The 16,776-nt window shown below is 33.6% G+C and overlaps 1 protein-coding gene across 1 annotated transcript; it reads right to left on the bottom strand.

Annotated features, from left to right (window-relative positions):
* Nucleotides 1-208: 208 nt before the first annotated feature.
* Nucleotides 209-16,575, bottom strand: LOC143082619 (3-oxoacyl-[acyl-carrier-protein] synthase, mitochondrial-like). The gene is made up of 4 exons (XM_076258399.1): nt 16,223-16,575; nt 11,597-11,797; nt 7,313-7,470; nt 209-1,020 (listed from the first exon to the last, which is right to left on the bottom strand). Exons 1-4 carry the CDS (start codon nt 16,428-16,430, stop codon nt 226-228), a joined length of 1,362 nt encoding a protein of 453 aa, XP_076114514.1. The 5' UTR covers nt 16,431-16,575; the 3' UTR covers nt 209-225.
* Nucleotides 16,576-16,776: the final 201 nt, after the last annotated feature.

Here is a 16,776-nt window from a genome sequence, read left to right as displayed (position 1 = left end):
TAAGATTGTTAATGTAGCATCTGTCATTTTGATATTAAATTCATGAGTGTATCAAGAAGGCAGGATTCTAAGAATTCTCCAAATCAAAGCTAGAATTCTGCAAAATTGAATTTGATATGCCTCTCATTACATTTGCCTTAAATACTGTTTAATTTCCATTTCCCCACAATCTACTTATAAACTTGTATAACTTGAATAACATTGTATATCAAAAAGCATTCTATTTTATTGATTAAAAGATGATATACATAGACATCCATTTGTTCCTCCAAATCCAAACGAGTTAGTTAAGGCAATGCGTTTAGATGATTTTGATGTCCAATCCACTGAGTCATTAGCAATATAATTTAAATCTACGCCTGTATCAGGTTCATGTAAATTTAACGTAGCTGGAATCTTCCCTGAGTAACAAGACATCACAGTAAACAAAGCTTCTATACTACCCGCAGCACCTAGTAAATGTCCTGTGGCACCTTTTGTAGAGGAAACCCTTAAATTTGTGTTTCCTCCTAAACATTTCACTATTGCCTTACTCTCAGCCATGTCCCCTAAAGGGGTTGAGGTAGCATGTGCATTAACATATTCAATCTGACTACTTTCTACTTGAGCATCATTTAATGCTGAGTTCATACATCGATAAGCCCCATTGCCATCTTCACTAGGTGCGGTTATGTGATGCCCGTCCCCTGATAATCCGTATCCTAAAACTTCTGCATATATTGTTGCTCCTCTATTTAAAGCATGAGATAATTCTTCTACAACTAATACAGCTGCACCCTCTGACATAATAAAACCATCACGTTTTCTATCAAATGGCCTGGATGCCTGTTTAGGATTGTCATTATAATTTGTACTTAGTGCTCTCATCTTGGAGAACCCTGCAACAGATAGTGGATTTGGGCTTTCTTCAGTCCCACCAGCTATCATCACATCAGCATCTCCGTGCTGTATAAATCTACAGGCATCACCAATGGAATGTAATCCTGTGGTACAGGCTGTTGATACTGCATGGTTTGGTCCCTGTAAAGTATTGAGATATATATGTACAAACATATATTCATGTACATCAAAGGACAGCACTCATCTTTATTAAATACTGTGGAATCACTATTATTGGTTGTATACCAATTTTTCGTGGGTACAGGTAAACCACGAAATTAAATTTTCAACAAATAACAAATTTTCTAGAGGCTTCTATGCAGACTTTGGCAAAACCATGAAATTAAATATCCACAAACATGTGAGTTTCCCTTTACCACGAAAATTGGTACCCATGAAAATAAATGAATCCACAGTAATACAGACAATAAACAACAAGTTTTTAATTTAACCAAGAACAGCACTTGCTTAAGTTAAATACTACAGACAATAAACAATAGTTATTTTCTATATTCTTTATTAATCCTTTATCTGTAATAAAGATATTAATATTCAGAATACATGGAATAAGATTCCCAGGATATGTTGTTTCAAGAGGTGATATTTTTTAACCTTCTTTAGACCAGGAAAAGATCTGGTAATATGGGTATCAATTTTCATAACATGTGATTGAGGCAGAGTAAAGTTTGAGTGTGGAAACAGCAAATTTATCACTTTTTCCATTTAAAAGGTAATATAACTTGGGAACTGTGAGAATGACACCACCCAAATTTGAACTTGATCCATATTTCATGGTAATTACCATTGAGTACAAGTTTCATAAAATTTGGTTGAGGCAAAGGATAGTTAGAGAGTGGAAATGGCAAATTCAACAATTTTTACACTAATAAAGGAATATAACTCAAGATCAACAAAAAAGACACCACCCAAACTCAAACTTGATCTGTGTTTACCGGTAGTGGAAATAAGAAATAGGAATTAAATTTCATAACATAAGGTTGAGGCAAAGTACAGTTAATGTTGGGAAACAGCAAATTCAGGAATTATTCCAAATTGTAAAAGAACATAAAATTGTCCTACCCAAGTTAGAACTTGATCTGCATTTAATGGTAATAAGCATTGGAAATAAGTTTAATATTAATTGGTTGCGGCAAACTTGCATTAGAGAAAGGAAACTTATTATATATTATTTTGGGACATACACACAGACAGACAAGAGTAAACATAAATGCCCCCTTCGTTTGCAACAGGGGCATAACAACAACTCATGGGGTCTGCTACATTTTCTTAGAAGTCTCAAATACTGCATGATTAATGTGGTCTGATATATGGGTCTTATTATTCATGTGCTCACTGATGTCATCTGTCAAAATATCTTATTATTGAAGTGTATTTTTGTATGGTGACAAATAAATATGTTTAAACCAAACTGAATATGAGAAAACTTACTTATTTATCATATATAGTATCTTATCACAATATTGTTTAACTGCAGATGTTAACCAGGTGCTCCGCAGGGTGCAGCTTTATACGACTGCAGAATTCGAACCCTGAACAGTTGGGGCAAGTATGGACACAACATTCAAGCTTGATACAGCTCTGAATTTTGGATTGTGATCCAATTTTTGACATAATATGAGTTTTTGACACAAAACAAATGTCAAAATCTTACAAATCTATTGTGCAATTTTGTGTAATTAAAGATTTCTTCTTTTAACTTTTCAAAAATTTGGAACTTGAGAAATTTGAAAGAAAACTACAGGCTCTAAAGAGCCTGTGTCGCTCACCTTGGTCTATGTGAATATTAAACAAAGGACGCAGATGGATTCATGACAAAATTGTGTTTTGGTGATGGTGATGTGTTTGTACATCTTACTATCTTACTTTACTGAACATTCTTGCTGCTTACAATTATCACTATCTATAATGAACTTAGCCCAGTAGTTTCAGAGGAGAAGATTTTTGTAAAAGATAACTAAGATTTACGAAAAATGGTTAAAAGTTGACTATAAAGGGCAATTACTCCTAAAGGGGTCAACTGACCATTTCCGTCATGTTGACTTATTTGTAGATCTTACTTTGCTGAACATTATTGCTGTTTACAGTTTATCTCTATCTATAATAATATTCAAGATACTACTGTGGATTCATTTTTATTCGTGGTATATCAATTTTCGTGGATTTCGTGGGTAACAGCGAACCACGAATTTAAGAATTCAACGAAGAATAATCCCAAGAAATGTGTATTGAGTCGGATGTTTATTTCCGGTTATGTTATGCAGTTCCAGTATAGTCTTGACTAGCGATAAACATTGTAACATAACACGTGTTTTTTTATTGAAAGAAGATACAAGTATTTTAATTAAATCTATAATAAATATATCTAATATCAGTGATAATTTACTTTTTAAAATTGATTAAAACTGTTCATGGAAAATAACTGCAAGTTGTTAATTACCGTGTCATAGTTTGGTTTACCAGTGATTAAACATCAATAGGATTAAGTACGGGGATATTGCCCCTAGGTAATATTGATTATGACAGGAACATTTATTTGCACACCTTATACTTATATCACTGTTTATTATATCGTGATTAGGGAAATGAGCTTTCAATCATAATGTTTTGAATGCCTTATAGAATTCAGACAAGAATTTATAAATTGTAAAACAAACAAATAATCAGTTGTCTCTGTCCATTATTGTAATCGAAGTTATCAATGAACACTTTAACCTAGAATGAGCAAGCGAGCTTTTTCAATGAATTCCTTCTTTTTTGTTTTGTTTTATTATTAATCAAACCAAGGAGGTTATATGATCTCCTAAATGAAAAAGAAATCCATGAATTACGTATCTATTTTTTGTTGTTGTAATCAGCGATCCACGAATTTACGTATACCACGAAACGTCTTTTTTTCTCTATCCACGAAAATTGATACCCACGAAAATAAATGAATCCACAGTAACCAAAAACAGCAAAATTTCCTTAAAATTACCATTTCAGGGGCAGCAACCAAACAACGGGTTGTACGATTCATCTGAAAATTTCAGGGCAGATAGATCTTGACCTGATGAACAATTTTCCTTCTGTCAGATTTGCTCTAAATGCTTTGGTTTTTGAGTTATAAGCCAAAAACTGAATTTTACCCCTATGTTCTATTTTTAGCCATGGCGGCCATCTTGGTTTGTTGGCCAAGTTACCGGACACATTTTTTTAACTAGATACCCCAATGATGATTATGGCCAAGTTTGGTTAAATTTGGCCCAGTAGTTTCAGAGGAGAAGATTTTTCTAAAAGATTACTAAGATTTACGAAAAATGGTTAAAAATTAACTATAAAGGGCAATTACTCCTAAAGGGGTCAACTGACCATTTCCGTCATGTTGACGTATTTGTAGATCTTACTTTGCTGAACATTATTGCTGTTTACAGTTTATCTCTTATCTATAATAATATTCAAGATAATAACCAATAAGAGGCTCTCAAGAGCCTGAATCGCTCACCTTAAATTTTTTGCTTAAATCTTCCATCAATGATTATTTTGGGTTTTCAATTTATATAAATGGTTCTTCAATTCTGTCATATCTTCTTCAAAAGCAAAAACAAGAGTGGACATACTGAAATGTCTCGTTTGTCTCATGTTCATAATATAATTTTTGATGAAAGTATAAAAAAAACATTGTATACCCCAAGCATTACATTATTGCTGTTTACAGTTTATCTACATCTATAATAATATTCAAGATAATAACCAAAAACAGCAAAATTTCCTTAAAATTACCAATTCAGGGGCGGCAACCCAACAACGGGTTGTCCGATTCATCTGAAAATTTCAGGGCAGATAGATCTTGACCTGATAAACAATTTTACCCCCATGTCAGATTTGCTCTAAATGCTTTGGTTTTTGAGTTATAAGCTAAAAACTGCATTTTACCCCTATGTTCTATTTTTAGCCATGGCGGCCATCTTGGTTGGTAAGCCGGGTCACCGGACAAAATTTTTAAACTAGATACCCCAATGATGATTATGGCCAAGTTTGGTTAAATTTGGCCCAGTAGTTTCAGAGGAGAAGATTTTTCTAAAAGATTACTAAGATTTACGAAAAATGGTTAAAAATTAACTATAAAGGGCAATTACTCCTAAAGGGGTCAACTGACCATTTCCGTCATGTTGACGTATTTGTAGATCTTACTTTGCTGAACATTATTGCTGTTTACAGTTTATCTCTTATCTATAATAATATTCAAGATAATAACCAATAAGAGGCTCTCAAGAGCCTGAATCGCTCACCTTAAATTTTTTGCTTAAATCTTCCATCAATGATTATTTTGGGTTTTCAATTTATATAAATGGTTCTTCAATTCTGTCATATCTTCTTCAAAAGCAAAAACAAGAGTGGACATACTGAAATGTCTCGTTTGTCTCATGTTCATAATATAATTTTTGATGAAAGTATAAAAAAAACATTGTATACCCCAAGCATTACATTATTGCTGTTTACAGTTTATCTACATCTATAATAATATTCAAGATAATAACCAAAAACAGCAAAATTTCCTTAAAATTACCAATTCAGGGGCGGCAACCCAACAACGGGTTGTCCGATTCATCTGAAAATTTCAGGGCAGATAGATCTTGACCTGATAAACAATTTTACCCCCATGTCAGATTTGCTCTAAATGCTTTGGTTTTTGAGTTATAAGCTAAAAACTGCATTTTACCCCTATGTTCTATTTTTAGCCATGGCGGCCATCTTGGTTGGTAAGCCGGGTCACCGGACAAAATTTTTAAACTAGATACCCTAATAATGATTTTGGCCATGTTTGGTTAAATTTGGCCCAGTAGTTTCAGAGGAGAAGATTTTTGTAAAAGATAACTAAGATTTACGGAAAATAGTTAAAAATTGACTATAAAGGGCCATAACTCCTAAAGGGGTCAACTGACCATTTCGGTCATGTAGACTTATTTGTAAATCTTACTTTGCTGAACATTATTGCTGTTTACAGTTTATCTCTATCTATAATAATATTCAAGATAATAACCAAAAACAGCAAAATTTCCTTAAAATTACCAATTCAGGGGCAGCAACCCAACAACGGGTTGTCCGATTCATCTGAAAATTTCAGGGCAGATAGATCTTGACCTGATAAACAATTTTACCCTGGCAGATTTGCTCTAAATGCTTTGGTTTTGAGTTATAAGCCAAAAACTGGATTTTACCCCTATGTTCTATTTCTAGCCATGGCGTCCATCTTGGTTGGTTGGCCGGGTCACCGGACACATTTTTTAAACTAGATACCCCAATGATAATTATGGCCAAGTTTGGTAAAATTTGGCCCAGTAGTTTCAGAGGAGAAGATTTTTGTAAAAGTTAACGACGACGGACGCAGGACGACGACGCCGGACGCCAAGTGATGAGAAAAGCTCACTTGGCCCTTTGGGCCAGTAGAGCTAAAAAATTGAAAACAACTACCCCCCCCCCCTTTATTTTGTAATTAGTCCAAAACCTGTCATTTCTTTATACATAATATACAAGTAGTGTAAGGGAGGTAAATCCGAACATACCCAACATTGTATGTTAAATGTTTTAGAATTACCTCCCTTACACTGCTTTTAAATTGTCTTAATTGTCCATTGACCAGAAATACGTAGTTTTCCCACTTTTTTGCCCCTAATTCCGAAACATTTTGAGCCATAACCCCCCAAAGTCAATACTAACCATCCCTTCATGGTATGGAAAATTGTGGTTTAATTTCAGAGAGATTCATACACTTAAACATAAGTTAGCGGTATTGAACCTTCATATAAAATTTATAGAGATCCATACACTTAAACACAAGTTATTGTCTGTAAACTAGAAAAGTGCTTCTTAATTTGGCCCTTCTTTGGCCCTTACTCCTACATATTCTGAAAAATTAACACCAAACTGAATCCCAGTCTTCCCTGTGTTAAATGGAAAATTGTGGTACAATGTCAGAGAGATCCATACAGTTACACACAAGTTACCGGGGTATTGTCTTGAAACAAAAAAAAATGCTTGTTTTTGACCCCTTTTTGGCCCTCAATTCCTAGACTGTTTGCCCAATAACTCCTTAAAATAAATCCCAACCTTCTACTTATGGTATTAAACATTGTGGTACAATTTCAAAACAATTGAAATACTAATACACAACTTTTTGTCCTGAATCAAGATAAATGCCTAAACCTTTGGGACTATAACCCCCAAAATCAATCCCAAGCTTCCTTTTGTGGTTATAAACATTGTGTTGACATTTTATTGATTTCTTTTTGCTTATTCAAAAGTTATTATCCCGAAATATCCGTCTTCGGACTGACGCTGACGACGCCGATGTGATACCAATATACGATCAAATTTTTTTTTTAATTTTTGCGGTCTTATAAAAACATCACTACTTATTTTTCATTATGCTAACCTTCAGTCCGAATTTGACACTGACATTGCCAGCAGCCATGTTGACAAGTATCTTGGGTAAAAAATGTGGATGAACTCCTTTGTAGCCTTTCTGGTTCATCATCTCTTTAGTCTGGTAAATCTCTTTCATTCCCACCAATCCCATCCCAATGGCTACTCCTGAAATTAGAAAAAGTTAAGGAACTGTTAGTAAATTCACATCTCATGGCCCCAGTATTAAGGAGGGAAACTTATAGTGCCACCTGATGGCATAGTTTTTTTCTATTTACGAAGGTGTGATTCATTGCTGTTATGTTCTGAGACAGTAATATTGTCAGACACATGTAATATTTGATTTAGCATCTGGAAACAAAGTATCTGCACTAACTGTGGAATATTTTTAGTAACTTTGACCTTTGAGGCCTGGACCTCAAAATTACTAATGATCTTCACTTCCCTTTTCAGCAATCCCTAATTTAGTATTTGAATTCACATCAGAAGTCCACTCTTCTACACAATTATCTGTCTATCTTTAGTAATTACCACCTAAACTGACATGCATAGTCACTTCAAAATCAGTAGAGATTTAACTCTTTTAATATCTGACAATTAGTTTAAAACAGTTTGTGTTGCAATTACATAAAGTATTTGAGTAAAAAATAAAAGTATCTGGCAACAGAAACTTCTGACTGATGTGGGACAGGTAAAAAAATGTACAAGTCTCTGCACTCCTACTAGATCATGTAGATAATGTCATGTATAAAAAAATAATAAATCTTACAAAAAACTAATAAACAACATAAATACAATGTGAAAAGCAATGCGTAAAGCAATTGCCCATTTTAAAGCAATTTATTTTGTTGGACCATAAATGACTTTTAACTGGAAGTTGACCTGATTAATACATTTTGTAGATAAAAAAAAAACACTTTGTAAAAGTCATTTTCACAAAGTCTTTATTGTTATATATATCTTTTGGATTCGATTTACAAATGTAAACAATTTAACTTTTCCCAAAACATAAGTTTGATAGAAAATATGTCCTATTTTGAATTGTTTTAACTGTGTTTTGGTGTTTTTAGCTCACCTGGCCCAAAGGGCCAAGTGAGATTTTCCCATCACTTTGAGTCCGGCGTCCGTCGTCGTCCGTCGTCGTCGTCCGTCGTCGTTAACTTTTACAAAAATCTTCTCCTCTGAAACTACTGGGCCAAATTAAACCAAACTTGGCCACAATCATCATTGGGGTATCTAGTTTAAAAAATGTGTGACGTGACCCGGCCAACCAACCAAGATGGCCGCCATGGCTAAAAATAGAACATAGGGGTAAAATGCAGTTTTTGGCTTATAACTCAAAAACCAAAGCATTTAGAGCAAATCTGACATGGTGTAAAATTGTTTATCAGGTCAAGTCAAGATCTATCTGCCCTGAAATTTTCAGATGAATCGGACAACCCGTTGTTGGGTTGCTGCCCCTGAATTGATAATTTTAAGGAAATTTTGCTGTTTTTGGTTATTATTTTGAATATTATTATAGATAGAGATAAACTGTAAACAGCAATAATGTTCAGCAAAGTAAGATTTACAAATAAGTCAACGTGACTGAAATGGTCAGTTGACCCCTTTAGGAGTTATTGCCCTTTTTATTCCATTTTTAACCATTTTTCGTAAATCTTAGTTATCTTTTACAAAAATCTTCTCCTCTGAAACTACTGGGACAAATTAATCCAAACTTGGCCACAATCATCATTGGGATATCTAGTTTAAACAATGTGTGGCTTGACCCGTCCAACCAACCAAGATTGCCTCAATGGCTAAAAATAGAACATAGGGGAAAAATGCAGTTTTTGGCTTATAACTCAAAAACCAAAGCATTTAGAGCAAATCTGACTGTAATAAAATTGTTCATCAGGTCAAGATCTATCTGCCCTGAAATTTTCAACCCGTTGTTGGGTTGCTGCCCCTGAATTGATAATTTTGAAGAAATTTTGCTGTTTTTGGTTATTATCTTGAATACTATTATAAATAGAGATAACCTGTAAACAGCGATAATGTCCAGAAAAGTAAGATTTACAAATAAGTCAACATGACTGAAATGGTCAATTGACCCCCTAAGGAGTTATTGCCCTTTTTAGTCCATTTTTAACCATTTTTCGTAAATCTTAGTAATCTTGTACAAAAAATCTTCTCCTCTGAAACTACTGGGTTAAATTAATCCAAACTTGGCCACAATCATTTTTGGGGTATTTAGTTTTAAAAATGTGTCCGGTGACCCGGCCATCCAACCAAGATGGCCGCTATGGCTAAAAATAGAACATAGGGGTAAAATGCAGTTTTTGGCTTATAACTCAAAAACCAAAGCATTTAGAGCAAATCTGACTGTAATAAAATTGTTCATCAGGTCAAGATCTATCTGCCCTGAAATTTTCAGATGAATCGAACAACCCGTTGTTGGGTTGCTGCCCCTGAATTGATAATTTTGAAAAATTTTGCTGTTTTTGGTTATTATCTTGAATATTATTATAGATAGAGATAAACTGTAAACAGCAATAATGTTCAGCAAAGTAAGATCTACAAATAAGTCAACATGACCAAAATGGTCAGTTGACCACTTTAGGAGTTATTGCCCTTTATAGTCAATTTTTAACCATTTTTCGTAAATCTTCGTAATCTTTTAGAAAAATCTTCTTCTCTAAAACTACTAGGCCAAATTTAACCAAACTTGGCCATAATCATCATTGGGGTATCTAGTTTAAAAAATGTGTCCGGTGACCGGCCAACCATTCAAGATGGCCGCCGTGCTTAAAAACAGAACATAGGGGTAAAATGCAGTTTTTGGCTTATAACTCAAAAACCAAAGCATTTAGAGCAAATCTGACGTGTGTAAAATTGTTCATCAGGTCAAGATCTATCTGCCCTGAAATTTTCAGATGAATCGGATAATAGGTTGTTAGGTTGCTGCCCCTGAATTGGTAATTTTTTAGGAAATTTTGCTGGTTTTTTTTGTTATCTTGAATATTATTATAGATAAAGATAAACTGTAAACAGCAATAATGTACAGCAAAGTAAGAACTTAAAATAAGTCTCTATGACCAAAATAGTCAATTGACCCCTTAAGGAGTTATTGCCCTTCATAGTCAATTTTTAACAATTTTCTTAAAATTTGAAGATTTTCAATAACATTTTCCACAGAAAGAACTGTTATAGATAGAGATAATTGTAAGCAGCAAGAATGTTTAGTAAAGTAAGATCTACAAACACATCACCATCACCAAAACACAATTTTGTCATGAATCCATCTGTGTCCATTGTTTAATATTCACATAGACCAAGGTGAGCGACACAGGCTCTTTAGAGCCTCTAGTTTTATTATTAATAGTGAAACAATTGAGTTTAAGGCCATATGTTTTACCTGACAACATTTTTATATTGATGTGCGTGGTTTTCTACCTAAAAAGACCAGGAAATGACATGACTTTGAGAAGAGCTCTCTAATTACATGACCTTGAGGAGAGCAACATTTAATTAATACTCCATTAGTGAAGTGCCTGTACATCTGTCTTGTCATATTTTTATGTCATACAGTGGTAGTGTCTCTTATTAAATTGGTTGCCAAAAAAAAATGGTGATTTCCCAGTCAAATAAAAACCAATAGTTCCCTTCCACATGAATTAATTCCTACATATTAAATCACTGCTATGACGTCTTACAATAAGTGTCATCAGTGTTGTTATGATGTCGCCAATAAAGTTTCATCAAAACAAAATTAGAATGCATAGAAAAATATATTTAGTTCCATGTATTTTATACCATGAAAATGAATTTAATACTCAAAGAAATCAAATGACATTCAACTTCTTATTATAACCAACGAACAATGTAATACCTAACAGCGGGTTTATATTTTCATGGGGTGATTTTCACTTATTTTCGAGGAAAGAACATAAAAGCTATATTAAATTCTGCCAATTAAAAGGTGCACATGCAAAGGTATCGATAAAAGTTTTGAATCCGCCAAAATAATAACTGCCAAATATTTCATATACCTTATTAAATGAAAATCGTGCAATTTTACACCTGCAAAAAATAATGCGCTATAGGATAATATACATGTTCATGAATTAAATCATAAACTTCTTGTTTCCTGTGTTTTTTATTTGGTCCTTTTTTATTTACTCCGAATATTTATTTTTTTTAGTCATTTGTAATTGTTGGATTAATTTTACTATAAATACATGTATAAGTCACCATAACTTTCAGTTAACTACAGATAAATTAAGTGTACTAGCTGATAACTTGGGCTTTATACCAGTTCTTATCTTATCGTCTTCTGTCACTGGTTTCCATCTGGCATCATTTAAAGCCTCTTCAGCGGCTATTAGAACATACATACTGCCTTCAGACATTGTCCTCTGTTTGGATGGTTCAATGACCTTATCAATATTCAACTGGCCTGACTTATCTCTCCTTGGTATTAAACCTGCTACTCTACATGGAATTCCATCATACTCTGAAATAAAAAAAAGTATTAAACCTGCTCCTCTACATGGAATTCCATCATACTCTGAAATTAAAAACTAGAGGCTCTAAAGAGCCTGTGTCGCTCACCTTGGTGTATGTGAATATTAAACAAAGGACATATGACAAAATTGTGTTTTGGTGATGGTGATGTGTTTGTAGATCTTACTTTACTAAACATTCTTGCTGCTTACAATTCTATCTTTAATGAACTTGGCCCAGTAGTTTCAGTGAAAATGCTAGTGAAAATTTACAAATTTTATGAAAATTGTTAAAAATTGACTATAAAGGGCAATAACTCCTTAGGGGGTCAATTGACCATTTTGGTCAGTTGACTTATTTTTAGGTCTTACTTTGCTGTACATTATTGCTGTTTACAGTTTATCTCTAACTATAATAATATTCAAGATAATAACAAAAAAACGGCAAAACTTCCTTAAAATTACCAATTCAGGGGCAGCAACCTAACAATCGGTTATCCGATTCATCTGAAAATTTTAGGGCAGACAGATCTTCACCTAATAAACAATTTCACCTCTTGTCAAATTTGCTCTAAATGCTTTGGTTTTCGAGTTATAAGCCAAAAACTGTATTTTACCCCGATGTTCTATTTTTAGCCATGGCAGCCATCTTGGTTGGTTGGCCGAGTCACTGGACACATTTTTTAAACTAAATACCCCAATGATGATTATGGCTAAGTTTGGTTAAATTTGGCCCAGTAGTTTCAGAGGAGAAGATTTTTCTAAAAGATTACTAAGATTTACGAAAAATGGTTAAAAATTGACTATAAAGGGCAATAACTCCTAAAGTGGTCAACTGACCATTTTGGTCATGTTAACTTATTTGTAGATCTTACTTTGCTGAACATTATTGCTGTTTACAGTTTATCTCTATCTATAATAATATTCAAGATAATAACCAAAAACAGCAAAATTTCCTTAAAATTACCATTTCAGGGGCAGCAACCCAACAACGGAATGTCCGATTCATCTGAAAATTTCAGGGCAGCTAGATGTTGACCTGATGAACAATTTTACCTGGTCAGATTTGCTCTAAATGCTTTGGTTTTTGAGTAATAAGCCAAAAACTGCATTTTACCCCTATGTTCTATTTTTAGCCATGGCGGCCATCTTGGTTGGCTGGGCGGGGCACCAGACACATTTTTTAAACTAGATACCCCGATGATGATTATGGCCAAGTTTGGTTAAATTTGGCCCAGTAGTTTCAGAGGAGAAGATTTTTCTAAAAGATTACTAAGATTTACGAAAAATGGTTAAAAATTGACTATAAAGGGCAATAACTCCTAAAGTGGTCAACTGACCATTTTGGTCATATTGACTTATTTGTAGATCTTACTTTGCTGAACATTATTGCTGTTTACAGTTTATCTCTATCTATAATAATATTCAAGATAATAACCAAAAACAGCAAAATTTCCTTAAAATTACCATTTTAGGGGCAGCAACCCAACAACGAAATGTCCGATTCATCTGAAAATTTCAGGGCAGATAGATCTTGACCTGATGAACAATATTACCCCTGTCAGATTTGCTCTAAATGCTTTGGTTTTTGAGTTATAAGCCAAAAACTGCATTTTACCCCTATGTTCTATTTTTAGCCATGGCGGCCATCTTGGTTTGGTTGGTCGGGTCACCGGACACATTTTTTCAACTACATACCCCAATGATGATTGTGGCCAAGTTTGGTTAAATTTGGCCCAGTAGTTTCAGAGGAGAAGATTTTTGTAAAAGTTAACGCAGGACGACGACGACGACGACGGACGCCGGACGCCAAGTGATGAGAAAAACTCACTTGGCCTTTCAGCCAGGTGAGCTAAAAAGTATTAAACCTGCTACTCTAAATGGAATTCCATCATACTCTGAAATAAAAAAAAGTATTAAACCTGCTCCTCTACATGGAATACCATCATACTCTGAAATAAAAAAAAGTATTAAACCTGCTACTCTAAATGGAATTCCATCATACTCTGAAATAAAAAAAAATTAAACCTGCTCCTCTACATGGAATTCCATCATACTCTGAAATAAAAATAGGTATTAAACCTGCTCCTTTACATGGAATTCCATCATACTCTGAAATAAAAATAGGTATTAAACCTGCTACTCTACATGGAATTCCATCATACTCTGAAATAAAAAAAAGTATTAAAACTGCTACTCTAAATGGAATTCCATCATACTCTGAAATTAAAAAAAAGGTATTAAACCTGCTACTTTACATGGAATTCATTCATACTCTGAAATAAAAATATGTTCAGATGTCAATAATATATAATACATGTAATGATAAATCACTCTTCTTTTTCAATGTATACATAAGTTATGGTGGTGGCATTGTGTTTGTGTGTGGTTGATGTTTATGTATATTGTGCATTGTCCTATTGTTCACATTTACTTTATTTATCTTGACAATTGAAAATATCTATAATACTAAAATAACAAGGTCCAATTTGTCGGCCGTCATCGGGTAATTTAAAACGACAAATCAAAGAATTCAACTATATATATAGCTTATATCTATAGGACAATGGTGTAGATTAAAAATTACACACTTCCAGATCCTTTTGTTTTCCACATAATTAATATTGCCAATAATTAACAAGTTCCAGGTCGAATCCAATACCGGGAGTATTTTCACCTGTTACCTATTACCTTATCTGTACGTTCCGCATCTGACAGGCGCACCACCAAACGGTGTATTTAGGATTTTGCTATATACACTGGTCTTAATCACAGAGTTGACACTACTAAATTCAATCATTGTCAAATTTTCAATTTGTTAGCGGGCATGACGTAAAACAGCAAATCAAAGCATTCAACTTTATTTATAACTAATATAGGACAATGCTGTTGATTAAAAAATACTCCATTCCAGGACCTTTTGATTTCCAAATAATTAATATTACCAATAATTGATAAGTTCCAGGTCGACGGATTCAAACAGAAAGATTTGAAAGCAATAAAAACTATGTATCTTATATTTGGCATGATTTTGTCAGATGACAATATCAATACTAAAATAAGGCTTACGCATAGTTATATACTTTAATTCAGTCATGGACCTGCAAAATCACGGGGGTGTTTTAGTATATATGAAATTTAGGTAATCTTTAGCTATAAAGACTAAATACATTGAAGTATGTTTTTTCAATGTCATCAGTTGTGTCTAAACAATGCTGTATTTCCTTTTTGTGATTGTTTATGAGATAAATATTAAGTTAATATGTGTTATATGTGTTCAAATGTGTATATACATGTACATCATGTACATGTACAGTTGTATGCCTGTATTAAGAAACAGATTGAAATTGATTTCTTGTATACAATCATGATAATAACATGGTCCCAACAAATTCTCATATCTCAAGTTTTCCACCATTGACTTGATTGAACAATGTTGAAACTTTCTCCAGTAATTTTTAAGCCTCAATAGAACACATAATTGAATAGAGTACACCCACAAAATTGCAGGCATTTTGAGGGCATAGTTGAAAGTGGGTAAACTGTTGTAGAATGAATTTTTGTAAAAGATTTTGTGACTTGAGAATTTCAGGAAAGGCATCAGTCATAGGTACTTGGGGACAGGACAATTATTTTAGCCCTCACCCTTTTTTTCTAAAATCTATTATTTTTTCTGTTAACTACTACATTGTACTATAACATGTATAAATAAACACTGTAAATAAAGTGTATTTGCACTGCTACATTTTGTTTATTTATAGAGATTGTCTTTAAAATATATCATTGACCTCTGTGGATATCTGATAGCTATATAGTAAACTGGAAATTGATAGTAAATAGCAAATTCATACATTTTATTTATAGTATACATGTATATGTATGTTCATAGTTAACAGAAAAACGCAATAATAATTGTCCTTTCCCCAAGTCCCAACCAGTACATGCAGTACTGAGATTAGAGAGAGTTCCTAGATAGTTATTGTTAATCAATGTTCAGACCTGTGACATTTTTCTATGCAAATGCCTACATTTTAACACAGGCATGACAGGTCAGGTAAGCAAATGTGTTGATTTATAAATATATTTTCACCTAAAAATACATGTCATCTAGCATGATAGTGTTCTAGTTTGAATTCCTTGTCTTGATTATCACCTACTGCAAGGTTACCAATTAAAAATAGGGGTATCAGAAGGATACATGTAGTGGGTCTCATTGGGGTCTTTAATAGAGTGACACGGGATAATTGTCGATTTTCGAAAATGAAAATGAAGTCTAGCGGGACACTGGGAAATAACAAAAAAAATGAGAATTGCTTATGTATATAGTGTAAGCAGGATACGAGAATCTGACAAAACAGTAAGCTAGATCCGGGTTCAGAACCCCCAAATGAGACCCCCATATATACTCTACTAGATACATGTACACACTTACTAACCTTTCCCATCCAGAGAGGTAATGCCACAGTGGCCTTTCAGAAGTCTTTGCCATACAATGTCAGCCCCAACACCAAGACAAGATACAACTCCACGACCTGTTACCACAACACGTCGGATTCCGTGTCTGTGACGATATGCAGATTTGGTTGGTGCTTTACACTTCAAAAACACACGACAACACGTTTTTCTTGATACAGAAACGGGCATGATTTTTGTATCAAGCCGTATACATTTTAAAGTCCTGGCTTATTTCCATATATTGTTCTTTCTATGTTTTATAAATCTTTGGAGAGTCTCTTCTATGATTTTGTAGGGTAGATAATAGCGATTTCGAAGTTTAAAGATGGTTCACATTCGGACCGGGGAAAGACACGACTGTTATAATATAATATGTCACAAACTGTATAGTTTATATGGCAATAAAACTTTGAATTGAATTGAATTGAAAAAAAAAATAGTACTATACAAATCCTTGGTAGAATTATTTCATATATATTATTCCACTGAGATATTTCATAGTAAATAATTATTATTCAAATGAAAAAAAAACTAT

The sequence above is a fragment of the Mytilus galloprovincialis genome, chromosome 7 (assembly GCF_965363235.1).
Source record: "Mytilus galloprovincialis chromosome 7, xbMytGall1.hap1.1, whole genome shotgun sequence".
NCBI lineage: Eukaryota > Metazoa > Mollusca > Bivalvia > Mytilida > Mytilidae > Mytilus > Mytilus galloprovincialis.
Note: the sequence above shows the minus strand (reverse complement) of the source record. Positions and strands in the feature narration are given on the sequence as shown.

What these genes read in the sequence shown, in the direction of transcription:
- LOC143082619 (XM_076258399.1), bottom strand. Translation starts at nt 16,430, where the DNA reads ATGCCCGTTTCTGTATCAAGAAAAACGTGTTGTCGTGTGTTTTTGAAG. An exon ending in AGACGATAAGATAAGAACTG is followed by an intron (nt 7,471 to 11,596) that starts GTATAAAGCCCA and finishes TTCTAATTTCAG; the next exon opens with GAGTAGCCATTGGGATGGGA. An exon ending in GTGTCAAATTCGGACTGAAG is followed by an intron (nt 1,021 to 7,312) that starts GTTAGCATAATG and finishes AATACTTTACAG; the next exon opens with GGACCAAACCATGCAGTATC.